Raw genomic sequence first — 22,077 nt, 5'->3', positions numbered from 1 at the left:
ATATGGATTTCACATTGTGAACTGAATTACTGAAATAAAGTAACTTATAAAGTAATGATATTCATTTTTTTGAGATGCACTAGTATGTGTAAATGCACAAATGGACCACAAATGGCACCCTAATGTTGAAATAACTTACTAATTCATTCTAGTGCATTATATAACTTGTATTAAATTCTAATATTGTGATGTATAATATCAATGTTTTAAATATTACCTAAAACATCATCTGATTAAAAACTGCATATGTTCTCAAAGTTGATATTTTGACCCTTAATCATGATGTTGATCCTAGCTCAGTCCTACCTGTGTTCAATATTTTTACCCAGCAGTGAGTTCTGACCAACCACTGAGATCTCACAGTGCAGAGCATTTGAAACTGAATACTCTTCAACAGGCACTTTAACAGCTATGTCTACAAGCTCTCACTGCATCACATATGTGCATGTGTCCTCCAGCTGTCAGTCAAAGCTGAAGTGGGGTGAGCGGTGGGGAGGTGTGGGGGGTGTGGGTTGGATGTGAGTACTCACAGGTTTACCGTCCAAGCCAAGAGGTCCCTGTATGGAGAGAATGAAGAGAGAGAGAAAGAGAGAAACGAGCAATTAAACCACAGGGCTTCTCTAGTGAAGCAGGGCAGTAAAGAACAAAGAACGAGGTGATTCCAGATCAGTTATGGAAGGAGGTGTGGGAACGGTAAATCAGAAGAGGAAAGAGACAGGAAGTAAGGCAAGAAGAAAAGAATGGCATTCTAAGCATCGTATGACATCACTCGTACACTCATACTACAGCACGGGATAGCGTTGTGGGGTCCGTGAGAAGGCCACCTACCAGCAAGAAGAACATTAACATGTGTTAGACATAAAAAAACAAGAGAGAAATGTTCTTAATGTTGATTCATTTCACATGGCGAACAGAACTGTTTGACCCGATTGTCAACAACAAGTATATTCTCTGGAGAACAAAGCCAAGAATCTGTGTAATCTTCAGAAAAGCAAAACCACCAAGAACCAAGAACATCTACGCAAACGTCCACTGACTGATTTGACACAGTCAAAACATGAGCGAGATGATCAAAGAAACAAATGGAAAGAAACAATCACCCATTGGTGGAAAAAGTGGACTTCACCTACACATCTGTGACCCAAGCAAAGACATCAGCACCCCCCTTGGTCTTGGTGATCTCCAACAAAAACATTAAAACTAAAACATAAAAAGCTCCAGTCAAGTATAACAGTGCCGAGTCTGAAGAAGCTTAATGGAAACGACTTTTGACCTAGCTGGTATTTATCTACGCTCTGTGTTTTGTTTTTTCTGCGCTCGTCAACTTCACCACTCTCCTGAGATGTGACCTCCCGACTGGACCCTTAGTTAGACCCTTAGTCGGGCCCTTGTTGGACCATTGCTAAACCCTTTAGCTACTGTCTCTGTTTCCTGACTCTCAGAAAAAGGAAAGCAGAATGCCGGAGAGGGATCGTAAACCCCATTTCACGGTTCAAATGCTCAGACCTGTCCGTCTGTTCTTATTATGTGAGGTAAAGCAGTGTCAGTTGCACAAGTTTACATGCACACAATCCCTAGTCCATATCTAGTTTCTTAGGGCTTTGTTTAAACAAAGGCAGCATCAGTACGGGTTTCCTGAAGTCTGAACAGCAGACAACTTTAGGTGACTTTGAGCCCTTTCACCTTCTGTGACTTTGTTGACTTGATGATTGTTTTTTTGGAAGCCATAAAGCTGTCATCACACATGTTGTACTTTTTAAAAAAGTGACTCAAAACACCTAAAGACAATGTGCTTACACTCATTGAATGACCATAGTTGGACCATAAAATCAATGATGTGATCATATCTTAGTCAGACCGGTTTAAGTCTGGCCCACACTACAGGACAGTATCAGCTTGATTTTTACCAACATTTGGCCAATTTGCTTCTCTTGACAATCACAAAAAAAAATCCAGATTTTAGTGTAATCATAAAAAAATTGTCTTTCCAGATGATCCTGTAGTGTTTGGAGTCTACAATCATTATATTTATCTTCTAATTCCACACTACCCACCACGTGCAATCCTTCCTGACTGTGAATCATACATATGAATAAAATTTGTTGAATTAAATATCCGCATCTTGTACTGTGTGGTGGATGACTTCGCTAAAATACCTTCAACCAATGATAATTACCTTTCAAACGTTTAACTTTTCAAATATTCTGAGAAAGACTCAAATAATCTGCAATGCAAACTTCAGGTGAATAGACAATTCAGTGACAGAATGGCGGCAGGTACAAAGTACAAGGTTGAACAGTGTTCCTTAATGACATCCCAGAGAGACAAGAAACCAGAGGTGTGGTGTGGGAGTGTGGGTGAACCCAGCAGTGGTCTGGATGTGGCAGTATGGGAGTATGGGTGAAAAATTGCAGTGATGAGTCCATCTGGGAGTGGTTAGGCTGGCTAATCTCCCTGGTGGCTAGTCATGATGAGCAGACATGAAGGTCACACTGATCATCTCCAAACAGAGACAAATGAATCTCAAGGTCAGAAATGTAGACTGATTTATGGTGGTCAGAATGCTGTGACCCATTGCGCTGTGCTTCCCTCTGATGATTTTCTCTAATACTGAGGCAAATTAGGACTAGAGTCCAACTCTGGAGAATCTTCAGGTCAGTGGTAGATGTTTTTACTCAGACTGGAATAAACCATCAGTTCTTTCAGAACATTTTGTAGACCTTTTAGTAGTGCCCCTAGAAGTGTTGTGAGGTATGGCCTCCACAAGACATCTGAAGGTGTACTGTGGTATCTGGCACCAAGACTAAACTTAGCAGTAGATCCCTGAGCATCCATGAGCACTAATGATCCTTTGAAACCTCACAACAACGTTTTCATAGTCCTAACACATCAACTTCAAGATCTGACTGTTCACATACTGACTTACTCTACATATCCACTTCCTGACAGCAGCCACTGGATCCAGACAATCAATGTTGTTTACTTCAACTGTCAGTGGTTTTAATGTTATGACTGATCTGTGTACATTAGTACATAACTCAAATAGTGCAGTGTATGTTAAATAAAGAGTTGTGCAACCTATAACTATATGTACAACCCTAAATAAATAAAAAGTTGGGACAGTATAGAAAATGAACAACATTTATTCCTGGGACGTGAATGAATTTTTAAACACAACAATGCAATTCCACATGCTGCACACATTACAAATGCTTGGATTTAGAAATAGAAGAAAAGTTAGTGTCGGTCTTTTCATCTTTCTCTGTGTCCACATACAGTACCAGTCATATGTATGGACACCTTCTCATTCAGTGTTTTTATTATTTAATTTTTTACATTGTAAATAAATACTAAAGTCATCCAGACTATGAAGGAACACATAAGGAATCATCTACAGTAGTAAACCTAAAAGTGTTAAACAAACCAAAATACTCTGTGAAGCATCGATGGTGGCTCTTATCTGGGTTGCTGTTAACTTGCTGTAGGCTGGTAACTCTGATGAACTTATCTTGTGCAACAGAGAAAACTCTTGCCCTTCTTTTCCTGGGGTGGTCCTGATGTGAGCCAGTTTCGTCAAAATGTTTTTGATGGTCTTTGAGACTGGACATGAGGATACTACCTTCATTTTTTTTACTCTTTTATTCTTTCTTTTTCACTGACCTTCATTTCTTAATTCTTTACTTAGTTGAGCTGTTTTTGCCATAATATGGATTAGAACATTACTCAAATAGAGCTATTCACTGTATACCATCTCTACCTCTTCACAACTTTACAACTGATGCTCTCAAACACATTAAGAGACAAGAAATTCAAGTAAATAACTCTTTACAAGGTTAGGACAGCTGTTAACTGAAAGCCATTCCAGGTAACTACCAGTTTGGATCACCTTAGTATTAATCCACAATGCAGATTTATCTATCTATCAGCTCAACAAAGTAAATACAACCATCTTTTTATTAGTTATTTCTTATTTGTAAAAACCCAGGCCAAAAATATCTTTGTGCCTTTCCAAAGCCCACAAGTAAAGCCAATGTCCAAGATCTATTTAGACACTGAGACTGAAAAATCAAATCAATCAAATCCTGAAAAACCCTCAAATCTGACTTGTGTGACACTGAATTGCGAAATATGACGGGAAAAGAAAATAACACAAGAGCTTAAGAACAGAACATTTACCACACGTATTCCACAGAGAGCAAACCATCAACAAAACCAGCACTCAGATTACCAGTTCAACTCCATGCGCCGAGTGGGAAGCGGAATAATAGCTTTTTTGTCTGCTGCCCTTTGTCAGCATTAAACTTCTTCTCCTCCGTCAGAAAATCGCAAATTCATCCCAGAGAAGGCTCTGGACGCTCTGAGATCAGACCTATCCAAGCATTCCTGCTGAAATTGGTCTCTGCGGTGGCCTCAGAACCACAGGACTGGGAAACGTGGACGCTCTCTCCAGTTGCACTCTGAAGGGACTCGGCCGTCAGCCTGGATCTCACTGTTTCTAATCAACCTGAGGAGATGCTTATAACACACGGCCTGGAAGCAGAACTCAGAGCATATCATTTTAATCTGCTGTAAATAAACGCTCAGCGCTAGAAAAGTGAGCTGAGCATGCTGTAAATGGAATCGAGCTGATGCTGCTTTGAGCATTTTTGAGGTTTGGACTAATCAAGAACATTTGCTTTTATTGCTTTAAACCTTTGTTTTTCTTATTTATTTTAATCTAATCATTTGTTGGGCTTGACAAAAAAAACCAGTCAAGTTGCTGCCACAATGGATCACCACATGATTTTTGCTTTTTGCTTGTAAAGCAGAATCATTTTGCAATCTACTTTTTATTAAACTCCTTGCCAAAAGAAGTAATCCAGCTGACAGTGAAGAGCTTTTTAAAGAGGCTGTTAAAAATAAAAGTTTGTTAATAAGCCTTGGCATGGATACAAAGAATTCCAGAATCCAAGACTTTGATATTTCTGCAGATTTCTGCTCCCTCACAGAAACGTATATATACATATTAAATAGTTATGAATGTGGTGGAACTGTGGTTGTGACATTTTATAAAACATTAAAGATAGAAAATGTAGTTTAAATCCACTTATGGTACAAGTGACTCACAATAATCCATATTTTGCCAATGAACAGGACTCTTTGTAACAAAGACCATCATTGGCACCATGTCTAATGCCAGTTGTTGGCTAGAGGGGTATAAAACCCCCCAGTATTGAGCTGTGGAGCATCCAATATTTTTGGATGGGAGGAGTTGAGAAGTTGGGGATGTTGGGGATGAGGTGAGCTGGTCGGGATTAGTTTCTCAGGGGGTCTTAGGGTAATTTTTTTCTTTTTTGGGGGGGTCTTCTTTTATTTTATTTCTGTCCGGAACAACCATGTACATGTTTTTCTCAGACATCCTCTGAGAAAATTACAGGCTGAATTATTTCCTGTTTTTTGCTGAACTCCATGGCCCTCTGGTAATTTTAATTTTAGATCTACATCTCTGAGTTTCGTCTCCTCACGTTTAATAAAATAGCTGTTTGTCCACTGCCACACACTGTAATTACACTTTGGGTGCACGTTTTCACAGAGATCCACGTAAACACAACAGCGAGTGGAAATGGAGGAGCTACTGAACGTGGTGTCATGTGACCGAGGAAGCCAAAAAACTCACTGGTACTCCTGTTTTTTTCAATTGCAGTCTGGATGCAAGAGTTTTATCACTGAGTAAAAGTGTAAAATATTTTTCACAGACATTCCCCTGAGAAACTAATCCCGTCCAGATAGGGCTTAAAACTCGTGTGACTGAACACAATGAAATACTCACAGAAATTCTCTAAAATCATATAGAAATTCTTCAGAATATAATAATGAATGAGCAAAACGTTTGTCTTCTGAAACATTTCTATTTTTAAGCTGCAATTTGGTAATTTAAATGTTTTTGTATTAAAACTCATGGTTATTTAAAGAACCAAATGTGACTATGTGAGTGATCTATGAGATTACTCAAACAATAATTTAAAGCATAAATTAAAAATATTATTTATTCTTAAACTTTTTTTTAAATATTAAGGATTCAAGGATTCAAGGAGACTTTATTGTCATTCGCATCACATGTGGTAAAAGAACACAATAAAAATAGAATAGAACAAAATAGGTAAAGATAAATACACAAATAAATAAATAGAGAGAGTATGCAGGTAGCAGCAACATGAAGTCTAGCGTGCAAGTTTTGCTATAGCAGAATGATAATGTGAATTACAATTTTAATTTTACAAGATAAAGTGTCTCAGTGCGGTTTAAGGTGACAGTGTTTGTAAACAGTAATTGTCATTGTAAAGTGTAAGTGTAAAGTGCAGTGTGCTGTTTAGGAGGAGTTTAAGAGTCTTACAGCTTCTGGAATGAAGCTGTTTCTTAGTCTTAAACTGTTCTTTTGTGAATCCAAAAAAAGTTCATCTATGGCTTTGCTCCAAAAACGAATGTACTTACTGTAAATTTCTTTCACTTTAGAAATAAGAAGTGGACCAGAATATACTTAAGTGGACCAGCATAGTTCAGAGAACTCCTTTAGCAGCCTTTTCTGGTAATGTCCCACGTTTTGGACCAAATGGAACTCAAGACCCTCAATCCTACCACAGTGTGGGTCCTGCGGTGAGCACAGGGTGAGAGTGAAACAAGGGGGCCAAGCATCTGGATCTAATGCCCATGAAATTCTTATTTTTTCAATCCCACTTTCGCCCTCCCCCAAGGGAAAATCATTTATCGCTCTGCTTTATGCTCAGAAAACATGAAAATAATTTGTGATACATGACATTCATTTTTTCCATCTCAACAAAGATGTCCTTTGATAGCTAGAGCAGTTGAGAAAAAGAAGCCCATAAACTTCATAAAGCTGGCCAAAAATGGTATTCACAAAAGCAAACATTTCTCATGCCAGGTTCTCTCTTTTGATGTATGGTGGGCAGCGGAGGACCCCTTCCTCTTAAAAAGACAATTTCAAAAGAAATGTGTCCTGCGTTTTCATGTGGAGTACTTCATTCCAGCTAGACTGCACCGCCTTCATCTCCACTGAGAGCTTTTGGAGCCTAATATCACGTTACGCTTAGAGCATAACATTAAACATAATCCCAGAAAAAGTCCCACAAATAGAGGAATGAAGTCTTAATCCTATAAGAGTCTCTCTCTTTTTCTTGCTAACTGATATCAACAGCATCTATCTATCTATCTGTTGGTCTGTCTGTCTGTCTGTCTATCTATCTATAATATCGGTCACTCGGTCTATTTGTCTGTCTTTCAACCTGTCTGAATGCCAATCTGTCTATCCGCTGGTTAGTCTGTCTGCCTGTCTATCTAGCTTTCTATAGTGCGTGTTTGCTGAGTGACCTCACCAAAATGGTGTCGCACCCAGACACAGAAACCGAGTGCTTTTTCTCATCTGACGTCATGACCAACATGTCTGTCTGTCTGTCTGTATGTTCATGTCCCTTTCTGTTAGTCTGTCTGTCTCTCTGTCTATCTGTCAGTGTTTAGGAAAACACTAACTAGCTCATCTCATGTTGTTAAACTGCCACTCTAAACTGTCTCCTACAGTACTGTGACTGAAGATGCCTCTCCTCCTGTCTCCAGTGTGTTTATCAGTCTCAGCGTCTCCGTGTGCAGTCTGAAAGTGAAAGCGTGTTGGGGAGGATGATTGATGCAGGTGGGGAATGATGGCAGTGTGAGGGTTGTTTTCTCGGGTTTGCGTGCTCCGCGCTCTGTTTACTATAACACTCATTCAAATGAGCTCGCTAATGAGAGCCGGCAGCATGTGGCCACCACCTGAGTGTGTGAGAGCAAGGTGCACACAGCTGCACCACACACACACACACACACACACACACACAAACACACACACACACACACACATACATATACACACATTCATATTCACGCAGAACCACCTGTGTGCATTATGTGACAACACCCAAACACTCACACACTCCCACACACACACACTGTCCCTCTCAGCATCTGCACTGCAATGACTTAATTGTTATCAAATTGTTTCAAAATGCTTCAGGCTGCTCTCTAAACGTGTGACATCATCTTCTCCGTGACAGTCAGGCCTGTGATTGACAGCTCCTGTCCTCTTCTAAACACGCCTGTTTCTGTCCGGTACCTCAGCTGAATTATGGCAGTGTAGAACTGGATTACAGTACAGAGAGAAAAATATAAATATTAAAGTGTATTTGTTTGGAAGGCTGACTGTTCCTGGAAAGATCTTACAAATTACTAACGTATGTCTCAGGCTCAAGCTGACTTGAGAGTACGCTGTTCACTCACATCTGCCCAGTTGTTCCAGAGAAAAATAGCTGCTGCCACAGTACACAGTATAAATATAGACACATACCCTCATTATGCATTTTATTTTGTATTTTTTTTTTACACGATACTGACATGTCAACCATGCCCTGGTTGCTGAGTATCATATGAGCATCTGCCCAGTTCTCATGTGCCAATAATCCGGCTGCTGAGTATAACGGCATGAGCCTGGTTGGTGAGTACAATATGGGATTTGTTCCAAGCTGCATGTGCCAACACTCTGAATGTTGAGTATAATATAGAAATAGGTCTGCACCACATGTGCCAAAAATTTATTTGCTAAGTATAATATGGAAATTGGCCCAAGTTGCTTGTGCTCACAGCTTAATTTCTGAGTACATTAAAAGTTTTGTCCCAAAAGTCTAATTGCTGAGCATAACATTGACAAATTGAGAAAAGCTCCATGTGCCAACATCCTGGCTTCAGTGTATAATATCAGAATTGGCCCAAACCACATGTGCCAACACTCTGGTTCCTAAGTATAAAATGGGCATTGGCCCGACCTGCTTGTTCTAACCTTCTGGATTCTAAGTAAAATATAAAAATTGGACTGAGACACATGTGCCAATTCTCTGGTTGGCAAATATAAAAAGAAATCGGGCAGAAATATATGTGCCAACTCTGCGGTTTCTGACTATACACCACCTTTGACGCAATTCCTCATGGATGAAGCTATATCTCAGTCGATGCTGCCATACATCATCCATTCTCTCCATGCTATCTAGGAAATGTCTAGGGGACAGGAACTAGTATGGTGTCAGATTACTTTTTTGTGACAAATTCCTAATACAATGTAAAACTTGTTTTAAGAAATGTTATATCCCACTGATTGTTATATCCCATAGAAATAGTTTTTTCGTGTTTTAATTGATGACATTTGATTTTATGACTTAAAGATAGACACAAATGTGCACAAATACTATTGCACAGACACACACACACACACACCTGTGTGTAATTAGTAGGTATTTCCCGGCAGGAAGAAAATAATGCAGACATAAGACTGTGGCAAGGCTGTAGTGTGTAAAACCCCAAAACACACACACACACACTTTCAGCACCAGCAGAAGCGTGCCAGGCCCAGACTGATGATAATCTGCACTGGGACATAACTGCAGGAATAACACACTGAAATGTTCTTACACTGACAAACACATTACTGCAATTCACTGCTGATAGACCTGATACTGACTGACCTACAGCAGCCACGTTCCTCCAGCAGCCACGTTCCTACAGCAGACACGTTCCTCCAGCAGACACGTTCCTACAGCAGCCACGTTCCTACAGCAGCCACGTTCCTACAGCAGCTATGTTCCTACAGCAGCTATGTTCCTTCAACATCCTGCTTCCTACAGTAGCCAGGTTCCCTTTATTCAGCATCACCTTGGGTTTCTGTTTACTATCTAGGATGCCTTTCTATGGCAATTTCAATACACAGTACCAGTACTTTGACAAAAATAGAACAGCTGAGGTAAATGTATGGCTAAATTAGCACTTCTCAAGTAAATGTGTAACTAAAATAGCATGGCTGATGTACATGTATAGCTAAATAGCACTGTTGAGACAAATGTATATCTAAAATAGCACTGCTGTGTTAAATGTATAACCAAAATAGCACCGCTGAGGTACATGTATAGCAAAAGTAGCACTGCTGAGGCAAATGTATATCCAAAATAGGACTACTGGGGTAAATGTACAACTTAATAGCACAGCTGAGGTAAATGTATAGCTAAAATAGCACTGCTGAGGTAAATGTATAGCTAAAATAGCACAGCTAAGGTAAATGTATAGCTAAATTAGCACTGCTGAGGTAAATGTATGACTAAAATACCATAGCTGAGGTAAATGTATAATTAAAATAACGCAGAAGCGGTAAATGTATAGCTAAAATAGCACAGCTGAGGTAAATGTATAGCTAAAATATCACAGCTAAGGTAAATGTATAGCTAAATTAGCACTGCTGAAGTTAATATATAGCTAAAATAGCACAGCTGAGGTAAATGTATAGTTAAATTAGCACTGCTGAGGTAAATGTATGACTAAAATAGCACAGCTGAGGTAAATGTATATGTATATGTAAATGTATAACTAAAATTGCACTGCTAAACTAAATATCAATATAAAAATTGGCAAAATGAATAAATCTTGCGTGTTCAACCTATTGCCAATTATTTCATTTTGTTCGAATTTGGCTCAAAAAATGAATGTACTTCCTATAGCAGTCAGGTTCCAACTGGGACAATTATTGACATACAACCATCTGTATGGATTCCTAAGGAATATTAATTAAGAGTAAAAACAACAGGTAAAGCCTCACTCATCTAAAAACTATTGTAAGCATGTGTCCACACATACAGTATCACCCCACTTCAGGGCACATGTGTTCTGAGACCGGTTCCTTGGATCTGAATGTTTGGATCTGACTCTCCAGACAGCAGATTACACAGTGAGGAACCAATCACAACAGGGTTATATCAGTGTTCTCCATCTCATGACTAAACACAAATTAACCACAACTTTACCAGCAGCTCAGCAGAACCACTGTGACTCATCACTGTCTCATTACTGTCTCATCACCGCCTCATCACTGGTCCCCTGGCTTTACTCCTGGGAGCCACTAGGGGGCACCAGCCCGTCACTGTGTGCGTACATTACATCAAAACACTGAACCCACTGCACACAGCTGCCACACATAACAGTCAGTGCTCCACTGTGATGCAAGAGATGCTGAAGAATCCAAATTGGAACCAGACTGTTGTTTAAACAGACATAAGGTAGGTAGTAAGAAGCAGCGTGGGTGTGATGGGTTTAAGAAACAGTCTTTTAAAACAGTGTTTTTCAATTGTGTGTTGTTTTATGTCGTAAAACAGCGTTTTAAATATGACTGACATACCCCAATATCCACAACAAACGAGTATTATTCTTAATTTGTTCATTTAAATGATAATAAACTGATTATTACTGAAAATTTAACTGGAAAACTACATTACGTAGTGTTAGCATTTGCATTTTGTTCCATATGAAGTGTCTGCCTTACAGAAAAAAAACCTTTTTACTCTTCCTGTTTTAAAATACATAATACATAAAACACAATAATAATCAGTGATATCCAGACCCTAAAATACATGTATAAACTTTGAATAATTTACTTCTGCAGTAAACATATTACACAGATTAAAATATGATATAAGATGTTTAAGGATGTAAAAGTCATGTCATTATTACTTACTAATGGAACTGCATAATTCTATCAGCCCAGATTATAAGCATATATTGGTCTGTGAGCTTGAGAGCTTAATAAGGGGCTTATGGGATTAAACAGATATTTGATTTTAATGCCTAGGGACTTTTATTGTAGAAAAAAACTCAAACATATTAAAGCAAAACAACTAAGTCTGATTTAAAATGTTTTATTTGAAAGATTTTGCTGTAACTAATAATGATTTACTAAACCAAATGTATATGAGTCATTCCACCCAATGGGTGCCATTTCTGTATAAATGTGCACACAAAATAACTTTTTAAAATATATTTTATTACTAAACATAGTGTCTTGTACATTGACCTAACTGGAAAACTAATAATAATGTAATTAAATAATAAAAAATACTTACAACACTGACAAAATAGCATTTGTTACCTGTCCCCACTCTAACTATAATTATTAAAATCCTTTAGAGATTTAGAGAGTTCTTTTTGCATCATGTGAGTGAGTTCCAGTAACAGGAGTGAGTTAACAGGAATGAGTGCTATTAAAAGGAGTGATTTTTTGTCCTAAATGTCAATTATTTGAACATGCAGACAACCATTTCTTTAAAGTAAAGAAACCTTAGAAACCATGTCAAAAATAAGTAAAGCTTCCTGAGTTTGACCAGTAGATGTTTTAAATAGTTATATATACAGTGAGTCCAAGAAGTATTTGATCCCTTGCTGATTTTCTTTGTTTGCCCACTAATAAAGACACTATCCTTCTGCACTTTTAATGGTAGATATATTCTAACATGGAGAGACAGAATATCAAGACAAAAATCCAGAATATAATTTTAAAGAATATATTTTAATTAATTTGTATTTCAATGAGGAAAATAAGTATTTGATCCCTCTTGCCAAACACACTCAATACTTAGTGGCAAAGCCTTTGTTTGCAAGCACAGCGGTGAGACGTTTGTTGTAGTTAACCACAAGTTTAGCACACACACCAGGGGGAATTTTGGCCCACTCTTCTTTGCAGATCCTCTCTAAATCATGAAGGTTGTTGGGCTGTCGCTTGGCAACTCTGACCTTCAGCTCCCTCCATAGATTTCCGATCGGATTGAGGTCTGGCGACTGGCTGGGCCACTCCATGACCTTAATGTGATTTTTCTTGAGCCAATCCTTTGTTGCCTTTGCTGTATGTTTAGGGTCGTTATCATGTTGGAAGACCCAACCACGGCCACGGAGTTAAGGCCAAAAAGTTCAATTTTGGTCTCGTCTGACCACAAAACCTTCTCCCAATAACTTGGTTCATCTTTCAAATGATCATTGGCATACTTGAGGCGCAACTCCACATGTGTTCTCTTCAGCAGGGGTACCTTTCGGGCACTGCAGGATGTGAATCCATTGTTGCGCAAAGTGTTGCCAATTGTTTCCTTGCAAACTGTGGTCCCAGCTGCCTTCAGGTCATTTGCTAACTCCTGCCGAGTGGTTGCAGGACGATTTCTGACCGTTCTCAGCATCATTGCCACCCCACGAGGCGAAATCTTCTTTGGAGCACCGGGCCGAGGTCTGTTGATTGTCATGTTATACTCTTTAAACTTTCTGATAATTGCACCAATAGTTGTTACTTTCACATCCAAATCTTTTTGTAGCCCATTCCAGCTTTGTGAAGGTCAACAATTCTGACTCTGAGGTCCTGTGACAGCTCTTTGGTTTTACCCATGTTGGAGACTTGAAATCTGTGTGATCTGTCTGATTCTGTGGACAGGTGTTTTTCACACAAGTGATTAGTGAGAACAGGTGGCTTCAGGTCAGGTAACAAGTTGATTGGGAGTGTCTAACTGGTCTGTAAAAGCCAGAACTGCTAATGAATACTAAGGGATCAAATATTTATTTCACTCCATGAAATACAAATCAATTAATATATATTCCTTAGATTTATTTTCTGGATTTTCTTTTTAATATTCTGTCTCTCCATGTAAGAATACATCTACCATTAAAAGTATAGAATGATCATGTCTTTATTAGTGGGCCAACAAAGAAAATCAGCAAGGGATCAAATACTTCTTGGACTCACTGTATATGTTATTAGATTCAGAGTCTATTAGAAAAAAATAGTTTAATTTTGGAAGAGTGGAATGGCCCATAAAGAATAACAAAAGTATAAAATAAAGGACAAATAAATATATTTGGATGTTGATATCACATTTGGTCTAAAACTTTGCCTAAGCTTTAGCATACTGCCAAGAAAAGTCTGAGCAAAATGTCAATAGACCCCCAGTTTTCTATCTTCTTGCTAACAAGGAGTGTTGGAACAAATGTAAATTAATTGCATAATTTTTTTATCCTCTTATAATCAGTACAATGCCAAACATCCTGTATTTACTAGCATAAGCTGTTTAGAAATTGTCAAATATAGTCTAATAAACCATATTCCTGTGTTTATCTAGTGTCTGTAAAAGTCTAAAAGTATGTAACATTTTAGATCAAATGTTTTTGAGAGACAAGAAGAAGCAAATGAAATGATTTTACCTCAGGTTTTAATCACAGAACAACTGGTTTGACTGACATTAGCAAATGCTAAAAACAAAGCAACCTTATAGCCTCAACCTGCTAGCTCTCCCAAGATTTAATTATGATTTTATGCATGTATTTTTTGAAAATCAAGGCCTCTAGAAAACATGTCATCACTTAAAATATCTAAGATATCTCAAACTGGATTTAATGTTTGTGTAGTTTAGAAATGAGAAATATGCTTGAGAAAGAATATGAGAAGATAGTGTAAAAGTCAGGACTAGATCCTGCAGGTTGGCAGAAAAAGATTAGAAAACACAGGAAGATAGCTCCAGTAAAGTAGTTTTAGGGTTGATGGTTGTGAGAATGAGTATTCAGGGAAAGAAAAAAGTATAATTTGAATAAAATTTACCGGATAACCGTCTCGTCCAGCTTTGCCCTGTTCAAATTTAAAAGAGGGTCAAAATGCAGAATAACAACTTGGAAAAATAAGAGTAAAATATATGTCCAGTTTTTATGTAAGTGACCATGTTAATGTCAGTTTAAATGAAAATAAAAAATAGAATAAATTATTGCAAAACTATAAAGGTCACATTACTGCCCATTCTAGTGTTTTATCTGCTTCAGTTCACAAGAACAATTTGTGAAAGCTTTGATAACAGTGTGAATGAGGTGTGAGGATGTTTGAATAAGGTGTAAAGCTGCCCTATGTTATATAGAACACATTTTGGTACAATAGATATCCCTGTTTGATCAGCCGCAAGTCACAAAAGTGGTTGATAAAAAAAAGTGTTGATAATAGTGTATATTACAAATAAATATAATTATAAGAAAAAAATAGTTTAAAGAAATAGTTGGTATGTTTTGGGAATTTGGAGACGTCTCTGGTGAGAATGTGTAATTCAAGGGTCAGCAATAGGCATGAAACATCTGGCTTGTGAGGTTGTTTGAACTTTAATGAACGATAATGAAAAAAAAAATAATAATAAAATGTGAGGAGCCGTGTGTTTATTTATTTATTTATTTATTTGTTTATTCTTTTCTTCTTTGGTTTACCTGCTTTGAGATCAACTGTTCTGCAATTGGGTTCAACAGCCCTCTGGGCTGGAGAGCTACTAGTCTGTAGCACTCCATCCCATTAAACTTCAATTTCCAAAACAGATTTTTTTTTTTTTGTGGCCCACCATGTAAGGGCTTGGAAAACATCTGGCATGCGGCCAAACCCAATTGCCGACCCTTGGTGTAGTTGCACAGAGCATGTGAAAGAGTAATTTGTAATGTGGGTTAATGTAATTAAATTGATGTTTAAAATTCAGTGTTGTTGAACATATTGTTTTGTTAACTTTGTTCATTTATGAAATATTGTCAAATGTAGAGTGTAATTACAGTAAATAAGTTAACTATAGAATTTGTTTTCCTCACAATTTCTGAGATAACATGAATGAAAGTGTATAAATCGAATAGCCACTCCCATTCCAATCATCTATACTGAGAATTCTTATCCTGTTCCAAACAGCTGAAAGGTTTGCTGACATCCTGTAATACAAATATATTACTCTACCTCCCCAGGTACAACTATTCCCAATGTAATATAGCTTATGCACTGGTATTCAAGCCTAATGTATCATATTTATGTTATTTTGTTCAGTCTTTGTGAACCAGTAGCGACTTACCGCACCAGTCTACAGTAATACCTGCATCATCATGGAGTGAATGATATGTGGGGGGGTGAGGTACTTACTGGGGGTCCTGCAGAAACAACACACAGAAACACACACAGAGAAAAGAAACACAGGGTCAGTGCTGGAAAATGAAAGCCAGCTGGACATTATGAGAAATGTAGAATATTATTGTTATTCAATGTTCATATTTTTTCATTTGTGTCTTTTTAAAATTCATCTTGTGAATCATTCGAGCGCTTCCCACGAATAACCATATGTCACCATTTGTCCCTTTTGGGAGAAATCAGTTATTCTTTCTCTCTATTTTAAATTTAAAACAACTTAAAATGTGCTTTATTTAGAATCATATTTCATAAATAATGACAGTGGTTCCCCCAAATGGGAGAAATGGATGATATATTTGTTGGATGGGCTCAGTGTTCAGGTCATACAGTATTTGTTTCAAAGAAAAAAAAGGAGAAATAATCTAAAATAAGCATCAGTATGTAGCAATGAGTTACGTTCATTTATAGGGCTCTACCGCACAGCTTGTTTTAGGGCATGTCAGTGTATCTTTGCTATCATAACAACTGGAAAAGTATGCCTTGCAAAAGCATACTAATTCTCTTAATGAATAATCATGGGTGTGTTTTGGGTGAAACATGCAATAAACCAGTCAGCGTGTTGCTTGCCGTTCCATTTAAGAGCCAGGTGTGCTCTGACTTTGGTGTATTGCTATTTTAGTGGTGCAGCAACCTTGACATGTGTAATGCTTCTCAGCAGAGGAACCTGACCTGCAAGTTCACACTTGTTCCTTTTGTTTATTATTGATGTAAAAGTTTGCATTATTTCCAAAAGGTACACATTATGGGTTTGTGCACTGCTGTGTGTTCATGTGTGCATAACAAGCAGGTGTGTATGCGATTTGGGGATGCATCTGTGTTGACAATTCACTGCCAAGATAGCAATAAGTGTTGACGTCTGTCTAGGTTGTATTCAGTCAGTGGTGCACCTGTGTTTTCTGTTGCTGAACACACCTACTTTTGATACCATCACCAAGTTCTGTTGCATCAAAATGACGCAGGTGGAAAATAGACTGTTGGTGGGGTGTAAGATAGCAAGGCTCGCCTAAAGATCGCTTAAAAAGGGCTATTAATGAAATACTTTATTAATATTTTTATTTACCATTTAACAATAGTTTTTGTTTTGCATCCCATTTATTTAGTATACTATTATTGTTTTTGCTAATTGTTTTTTAATAATTGTTCCTATTTATATGGTTTGCTTACATTATTTGTCTACTTTATTACTTTAGTAATGTTAACTCTTTTAATCTTAAGAGTTTTATATCATAGTTGTATTAAATCATACAGCTCTGGAAAAAAAATGAGACAACAAAAATGATGAGTTTCTTTAAATTAAAAACCTCTGGAATATAATAAAGAGGAAGATGGATGTCATCACATGTCATGGACATCAAACCAAGCTAAATTGCTTGAATTTTATCACCAGGAGTGGCATAAAGTTACCCAAAAGCAGTGTGTAAGACTAGTGGAGGAAAACATGCCAAGATGCATGAAAATTGTGATTAAAAACAAGGGTTATTCCACCAAATATTGATTTCTGAACTCTTAAAACTTTATGAATATGAACTTGTTTTCTTTGCATTATTTGAGGTCTGAAAGCTCTGCATCTTTTTTGTTATTTCAGCCATTTCTCATTTTCTCATAAATGCTCTAAATGACAATATTTTTATTTGGAATTTGGGAGAAATGTTGTCTGTTTATAGAAAAAAAGATGTTAATTTAACTCAAACATAAACCTATAAATAGCAAAATCAGAGAAACTGATTCAGAAATGGAAGAGGTCTTTTCATTTTTTCAGAGCTGTATATTATTATATAAATATTTTATTTTCAATCTACATTTTATGCATCCGTATGCACTGTAAATAAAACTCTAAAGAGTCTAAATAATGCTTGATTGATTTAAAAGCTATTAATTACAAATCAGTACTTTGAAAACACTTTGTGTTTTTGAATATTTTAAATAAAAAAAGTTTTGCAAATCAGAATATTGCAGTATTTGAATGTATGGATATATATATATTTTTTTTTTGCTGTGTTCTGAGCGCTGTAGAGTAGAGCATAAATTCACATGTTCTCTGTGAGAAAGTATTGAGTCATTATGGGCTGTACTGTATTCCGCCTGTGAGAAAGCAGATTTCCAAATCTCTCTCTTCCTGTCTGATTTTAACGCTACACAGATCGTAATTAGCGGTTCCTCTGTCATCAGGGCACGCTCTTAAAAAAGCGTGTGACACGCGAAGGCGAGCGCGAGTGTAAAACAGAGTGGTGGAGATGTTTGTTTATGTAATGCCTTTTCCACCCGAACCACAGCGGCGTAATTTACAGTGGAGTGATTAATATCTTTATTTTGTTGCGCTCTCGCCGAGTCCTGTGACTGCTCTAATCCGCCTGATGATTTGTCTGTTAAATGTGTTCCAGCTTCCAGACGTTTCCTCCAGCTTTCACAAAACAGAACCAGGCCTGGTGATGCGGAGAGCTGACGGGAACTGGGGCTAAAAACGGACCGGCCCGGCCCAGCCCAGCCCATCTCCACTAAACAATAATAAACCTACAGAAAGTAGAACCGTGTGTAGGTTTGAGGGCACTATCTCTGAAGATGGTAGTAAATAAGGTGATAAGATGTTCTGCTAGAGAGGGTTCTGTTGTGATTTGGTGAAAAGACTCTAGAGATCTGCTCTGGTTCTGGTGAGAACTGTAGACACTTGGTTTTACTCAGATCTGATTAAAGATGTTCTGGGTCAGTGTGGGACATTCTGTACAATAGATATACTGCATAACCTGTCCGATATAAGTGTGAACGTTTTGAAAGAGTGGACAATTGTTGTTTCTTATTTGATTTTAAGTGTCTCTAATAACTGTGTAGTTACATATTAAAGCTGATGTCCGTAAGTTTTGCGATTGAGGGCCCTCTCTGGTGAGAATGGATTATTGCACAGAGCATATGGAAGAATCATTTTAAACTGGGCGGGTGTGATGCGGTCTCCTTTCAGAGCGGATGAATCCGATTCCAGGTTATGTTCAGTCAGAGAGAGAGAGAGAGAGAGACACTTGTCCGCTAAGTCAGAAACTTCACTTCAACTACTCACTTTGTTTTTACTATGAGTGAAGGAGCTACTGAGCTCTGAGTTTCCCCTTCTAAAGACTCCATTGCTCCACCAGCCTCTCGCGTTCAGTAAAACTGAGCCGGATCCTCTTTCAGAGGCTGTACGTGTGACTTAAGTACGCAAAGATGTGTGACCTGGCCAGAAGTACTCCCTCGACACCCCAGTTTTAAGAATGATAATATTAGTCTTATCAGGGATGGTCGTTCCAGCACACTGGTACCATTAAACACAATATTTTGTCCCTTCTCCATTTAGAAATGCTTCTGCTTTCAGTTTAAAAAAAAGATAATACAGATTGCCACTTTAACAATAACATAATAACATTGTTACTCTTACAGATCGAATACAAGCGTACAGCTTAAATAATTCTACATATTTATCAACACCAGTTTTGATTCTTATTTACTTGCTTGATAGTGGGTGCCACATGGATTGGACATTCTATTTCTATTTAAGTTTTTCAGGCATTTAACATTACCACCCACAGCAGACAGCAAGTACAGTAAATGATAATGATCATGATAATGAAATTAGCCATGAGTATAGAAAAGTGAATCTTGCAGAAATCTAATCCACATTCACATTCAATTCAGGAGATCATGCGCCATTCTTTAGCTTCAATGTAAATGAATATGTTTCTGTAATATCTGTATGGTTACACACTACCAATCATGTAATAACAAATTAACTACTGGTGGTGATACTGTAGTGATGGGTCGTTCACGACCCATGAAATGAACAATGGGAAATGAACAACGGGAGCCGAGCTGATCCTTTTTTTCTTTTTTTTTCTTCGCCGCACGTGATTGGTGTGTCTTTATTTGAGCACTGGATAAACACGGTTTGTTACAGTTATACAGAGTGAATCTCGCTCATTTATAAAGTGTAATTATATACATTAAATTCTTATTCAACGTTTAAAGATGACACATATAAACCACAATAGAAGACAGCATACAAATATACATTAAGGAAGAAAAAAATATTATAAAAATAGAGAAATATAAGCAAGAGGCCAGTGAAAGCTCATCATACATTCTTACAGTTTTTATGCATTTCTTATTTTTAGCAATTATAAAGGATTTCAAAGTTAAAAGTAAAGTCCAGTAAGAAGATATCAAGTATTTACAACGGTGAATGTAGTATTTACTAAATAAAATAATAATATATTCTATATCAAGGTCAGTGCATGAAAAAAACATGATGTATTGTAGCAACATCTGTCCTCTCTTGCAAAACAGGGCAGATCATTTTGTATAAATAAAGCCATAAAAATAATACACATTTGATATAATGTATGTTTTTACATTTTACACATAATTTGGTAATACGTTGATTTAAGCACCCAAAAAATCTAAAGAGCCATTCGGAGCTGAAAGATCCAGCTCTTAGTGAGCTGAGCCAGAAGAACCAACTCCCTAAAAAGAGCCGGAATTCCCATCACTATGATACTGGTAATCACGATAATAAATGCATTGCAGCAGCACAGCTTGTGTAATTACACATGCATATATGTATGAATCTCAGTTTTGACTAATTTGCCCATTTTCATGTTATCTATAATAACTGTAATTTACACCTAAAAAATTAAGTAATAACATGTTCAACTACAGAGGATATAGTTGCTGTTTCAGATGCATTCCAGTAGTACAACACATGTATCAACCTTTTGTTTTAAAGTTTTAAATTATGCAATTACACAAGTGTATCACAATAGTTGCAATGGAAAAAGCAAGAATTAATATAAATACTATAACCTTAATCTTATAACACATGTATAACCATATAAGTGTGAGTATGCTCTTACAACTATTGAGAAAGACTTTTGTACTAAACATAACTAAAAATGTTACAGTTGAAAAACCTGTATTTACATAAGCTGACCTACTGCAATCCAACTGTAACACTGAATACCTTGCTAAAAGTTACTTTTTAATATTATTACGAAGACTGTACAAATGTTTCCCAGTTATTTAACAAGTTAGTGAACTTCCTTTTGAAGCGTAATCACTATTACACTACTGCACTGTATCTCTGACACACCAATAAATAATTGAATGCTCAGCCAAGTTTATTGTCATCCCCGCATTGTGAGACGCTGTGTCATCACCAGATTAAAACCAGACAATGACTCCATGCTGACTCAGATCCGTACAAGCATTTTTTTACTTACTAAAGTCTGAGTGTTTAGAAATGAATCACTTTAAATAAAATATTAAGGAAATGCACCAGTTAAAATACAAATATTTACTCATCATCAAAAAGCCAGAGATATGATCAGTGAATCAACAGAGCAGTGTGAGAATTCTAAACTCACCAGGATCTCCTCTTCTGCCCATCCGGCCACGCTTTCCTGGAGGACCTGAAATGAAAGGAAAACAGTAGTAAAGCAACAGAAATAAAGCTTATGCTGTTGTAATGCTCCTAAAATTAGTCAAAACTTAATGTTTGCCCAAAAAGATTGTACTCTCAAATTGTTTGCAAAGTGTCTCTGCAGCTCTCTGTAGTTCAGATTCTTGCTAACATGTCAAATGTGATGTTCTATAAACCGAAAAGAGCCCATAGTGATATTAATGTGTCACAAGACATTTAAAAGAAGTAGAAAGTTCATCACAGCAGTCTGTTCATTATTTTAACTAATGAAAAACCTAAGTGACATCAACTAAACATCCTGAAAGCATCACTACAGGACAGTGAACGTAATTGTGTGTTTGTTTATCTGACCTCATTCCCAGAATGTAGGAGTGCTGGAGATAAAACTAGTGCCTTTTAAGAGTGCAATGCTTCTGATTTCTAGCCGCTAACCGCTATTTCCCTGTTCAGAGGTGAGTATTATCAGCCTGTAGCTTGCTGCTAACCCCGGCTAGCACTGCTGGAGCAGCATTAGCATTAGCCGCTGTCCATGCGAGCTCTTTCGTCGTTCAGAGGGGAGTATTTCAGACTGTACTCTTTGTGTTTATCGTGTTACTTGGGACGCACCGCTAACTAATATTGTCCTGGCTTACCGGGTTCCTCAGTGTAGCGCAGATGGGTAGCATTAGTTGCTAACTGCTAGCGGTTAGTTGCTAATGCTCCAGCCTAAGTGCTGGAGAAATTTGTTGCTAATGCTAAAGCTCCAGCCTAAGTGCTGGAAAAATGTGCTGCTAATCCTAAAGCTCCAGCTTAAGTGCTG

General features: G+C 37.5%; 1 protein-coding gene across 1 annotated transcript in view; it reads right to left on the bottom strand.

Moving 5' to 3' along the window:
• col23a1a (collagen type XXIII alpha 1 chain a) overlaps positions 1 to 22,077 on the bottom strand; it is a 225,211-nt gene that overhangs the window by 37,196 nt on the left and 165,938 nt on the right. Inside the window, exons 3-6 of the mRNA XM_049483808.1 lie at positions 21,223 to 21,267; positions 15,794 to 15,801; positions 14,465 to 14,491; positions 531 to 557 (exon numbers count right to left, since the gene is read on the bottom strand). Of these exons, the coding sequence (XP_049339765.1) occupies positions 531 to 557; positions 14,465 to 14,491; positions 15,794 to 15,801; positions 21,223 to 21,267 (107 nt within the window). The remainder of the gene's footprint in view (positions 1 to 530; positions 558 to 14,464; positions 14,492 to 15,793; positions 15,802 to 21,222; positions 21,268 to 22,077) is intronic.

Source organism: Astyanax mexicanus, chromosome 10 (genome assembly GCF_023375975.1).
Source record: "Astyanax mexicanus isolate ESR-SI-001 chromosome 10, AstMex3_surface, whole genome shotgun sequence".
Classification (NCBI taxonomy): domain Eukaryota; kingdom Metazoa; phylum Chordata; class Actinopteri; order Characiformes; family Acestrorhamphidae; genus Astyanax; species Astyanax mexicanus.
This window is presented reverse-complemented; position numbering and strand designations above follow the sequence as displayed.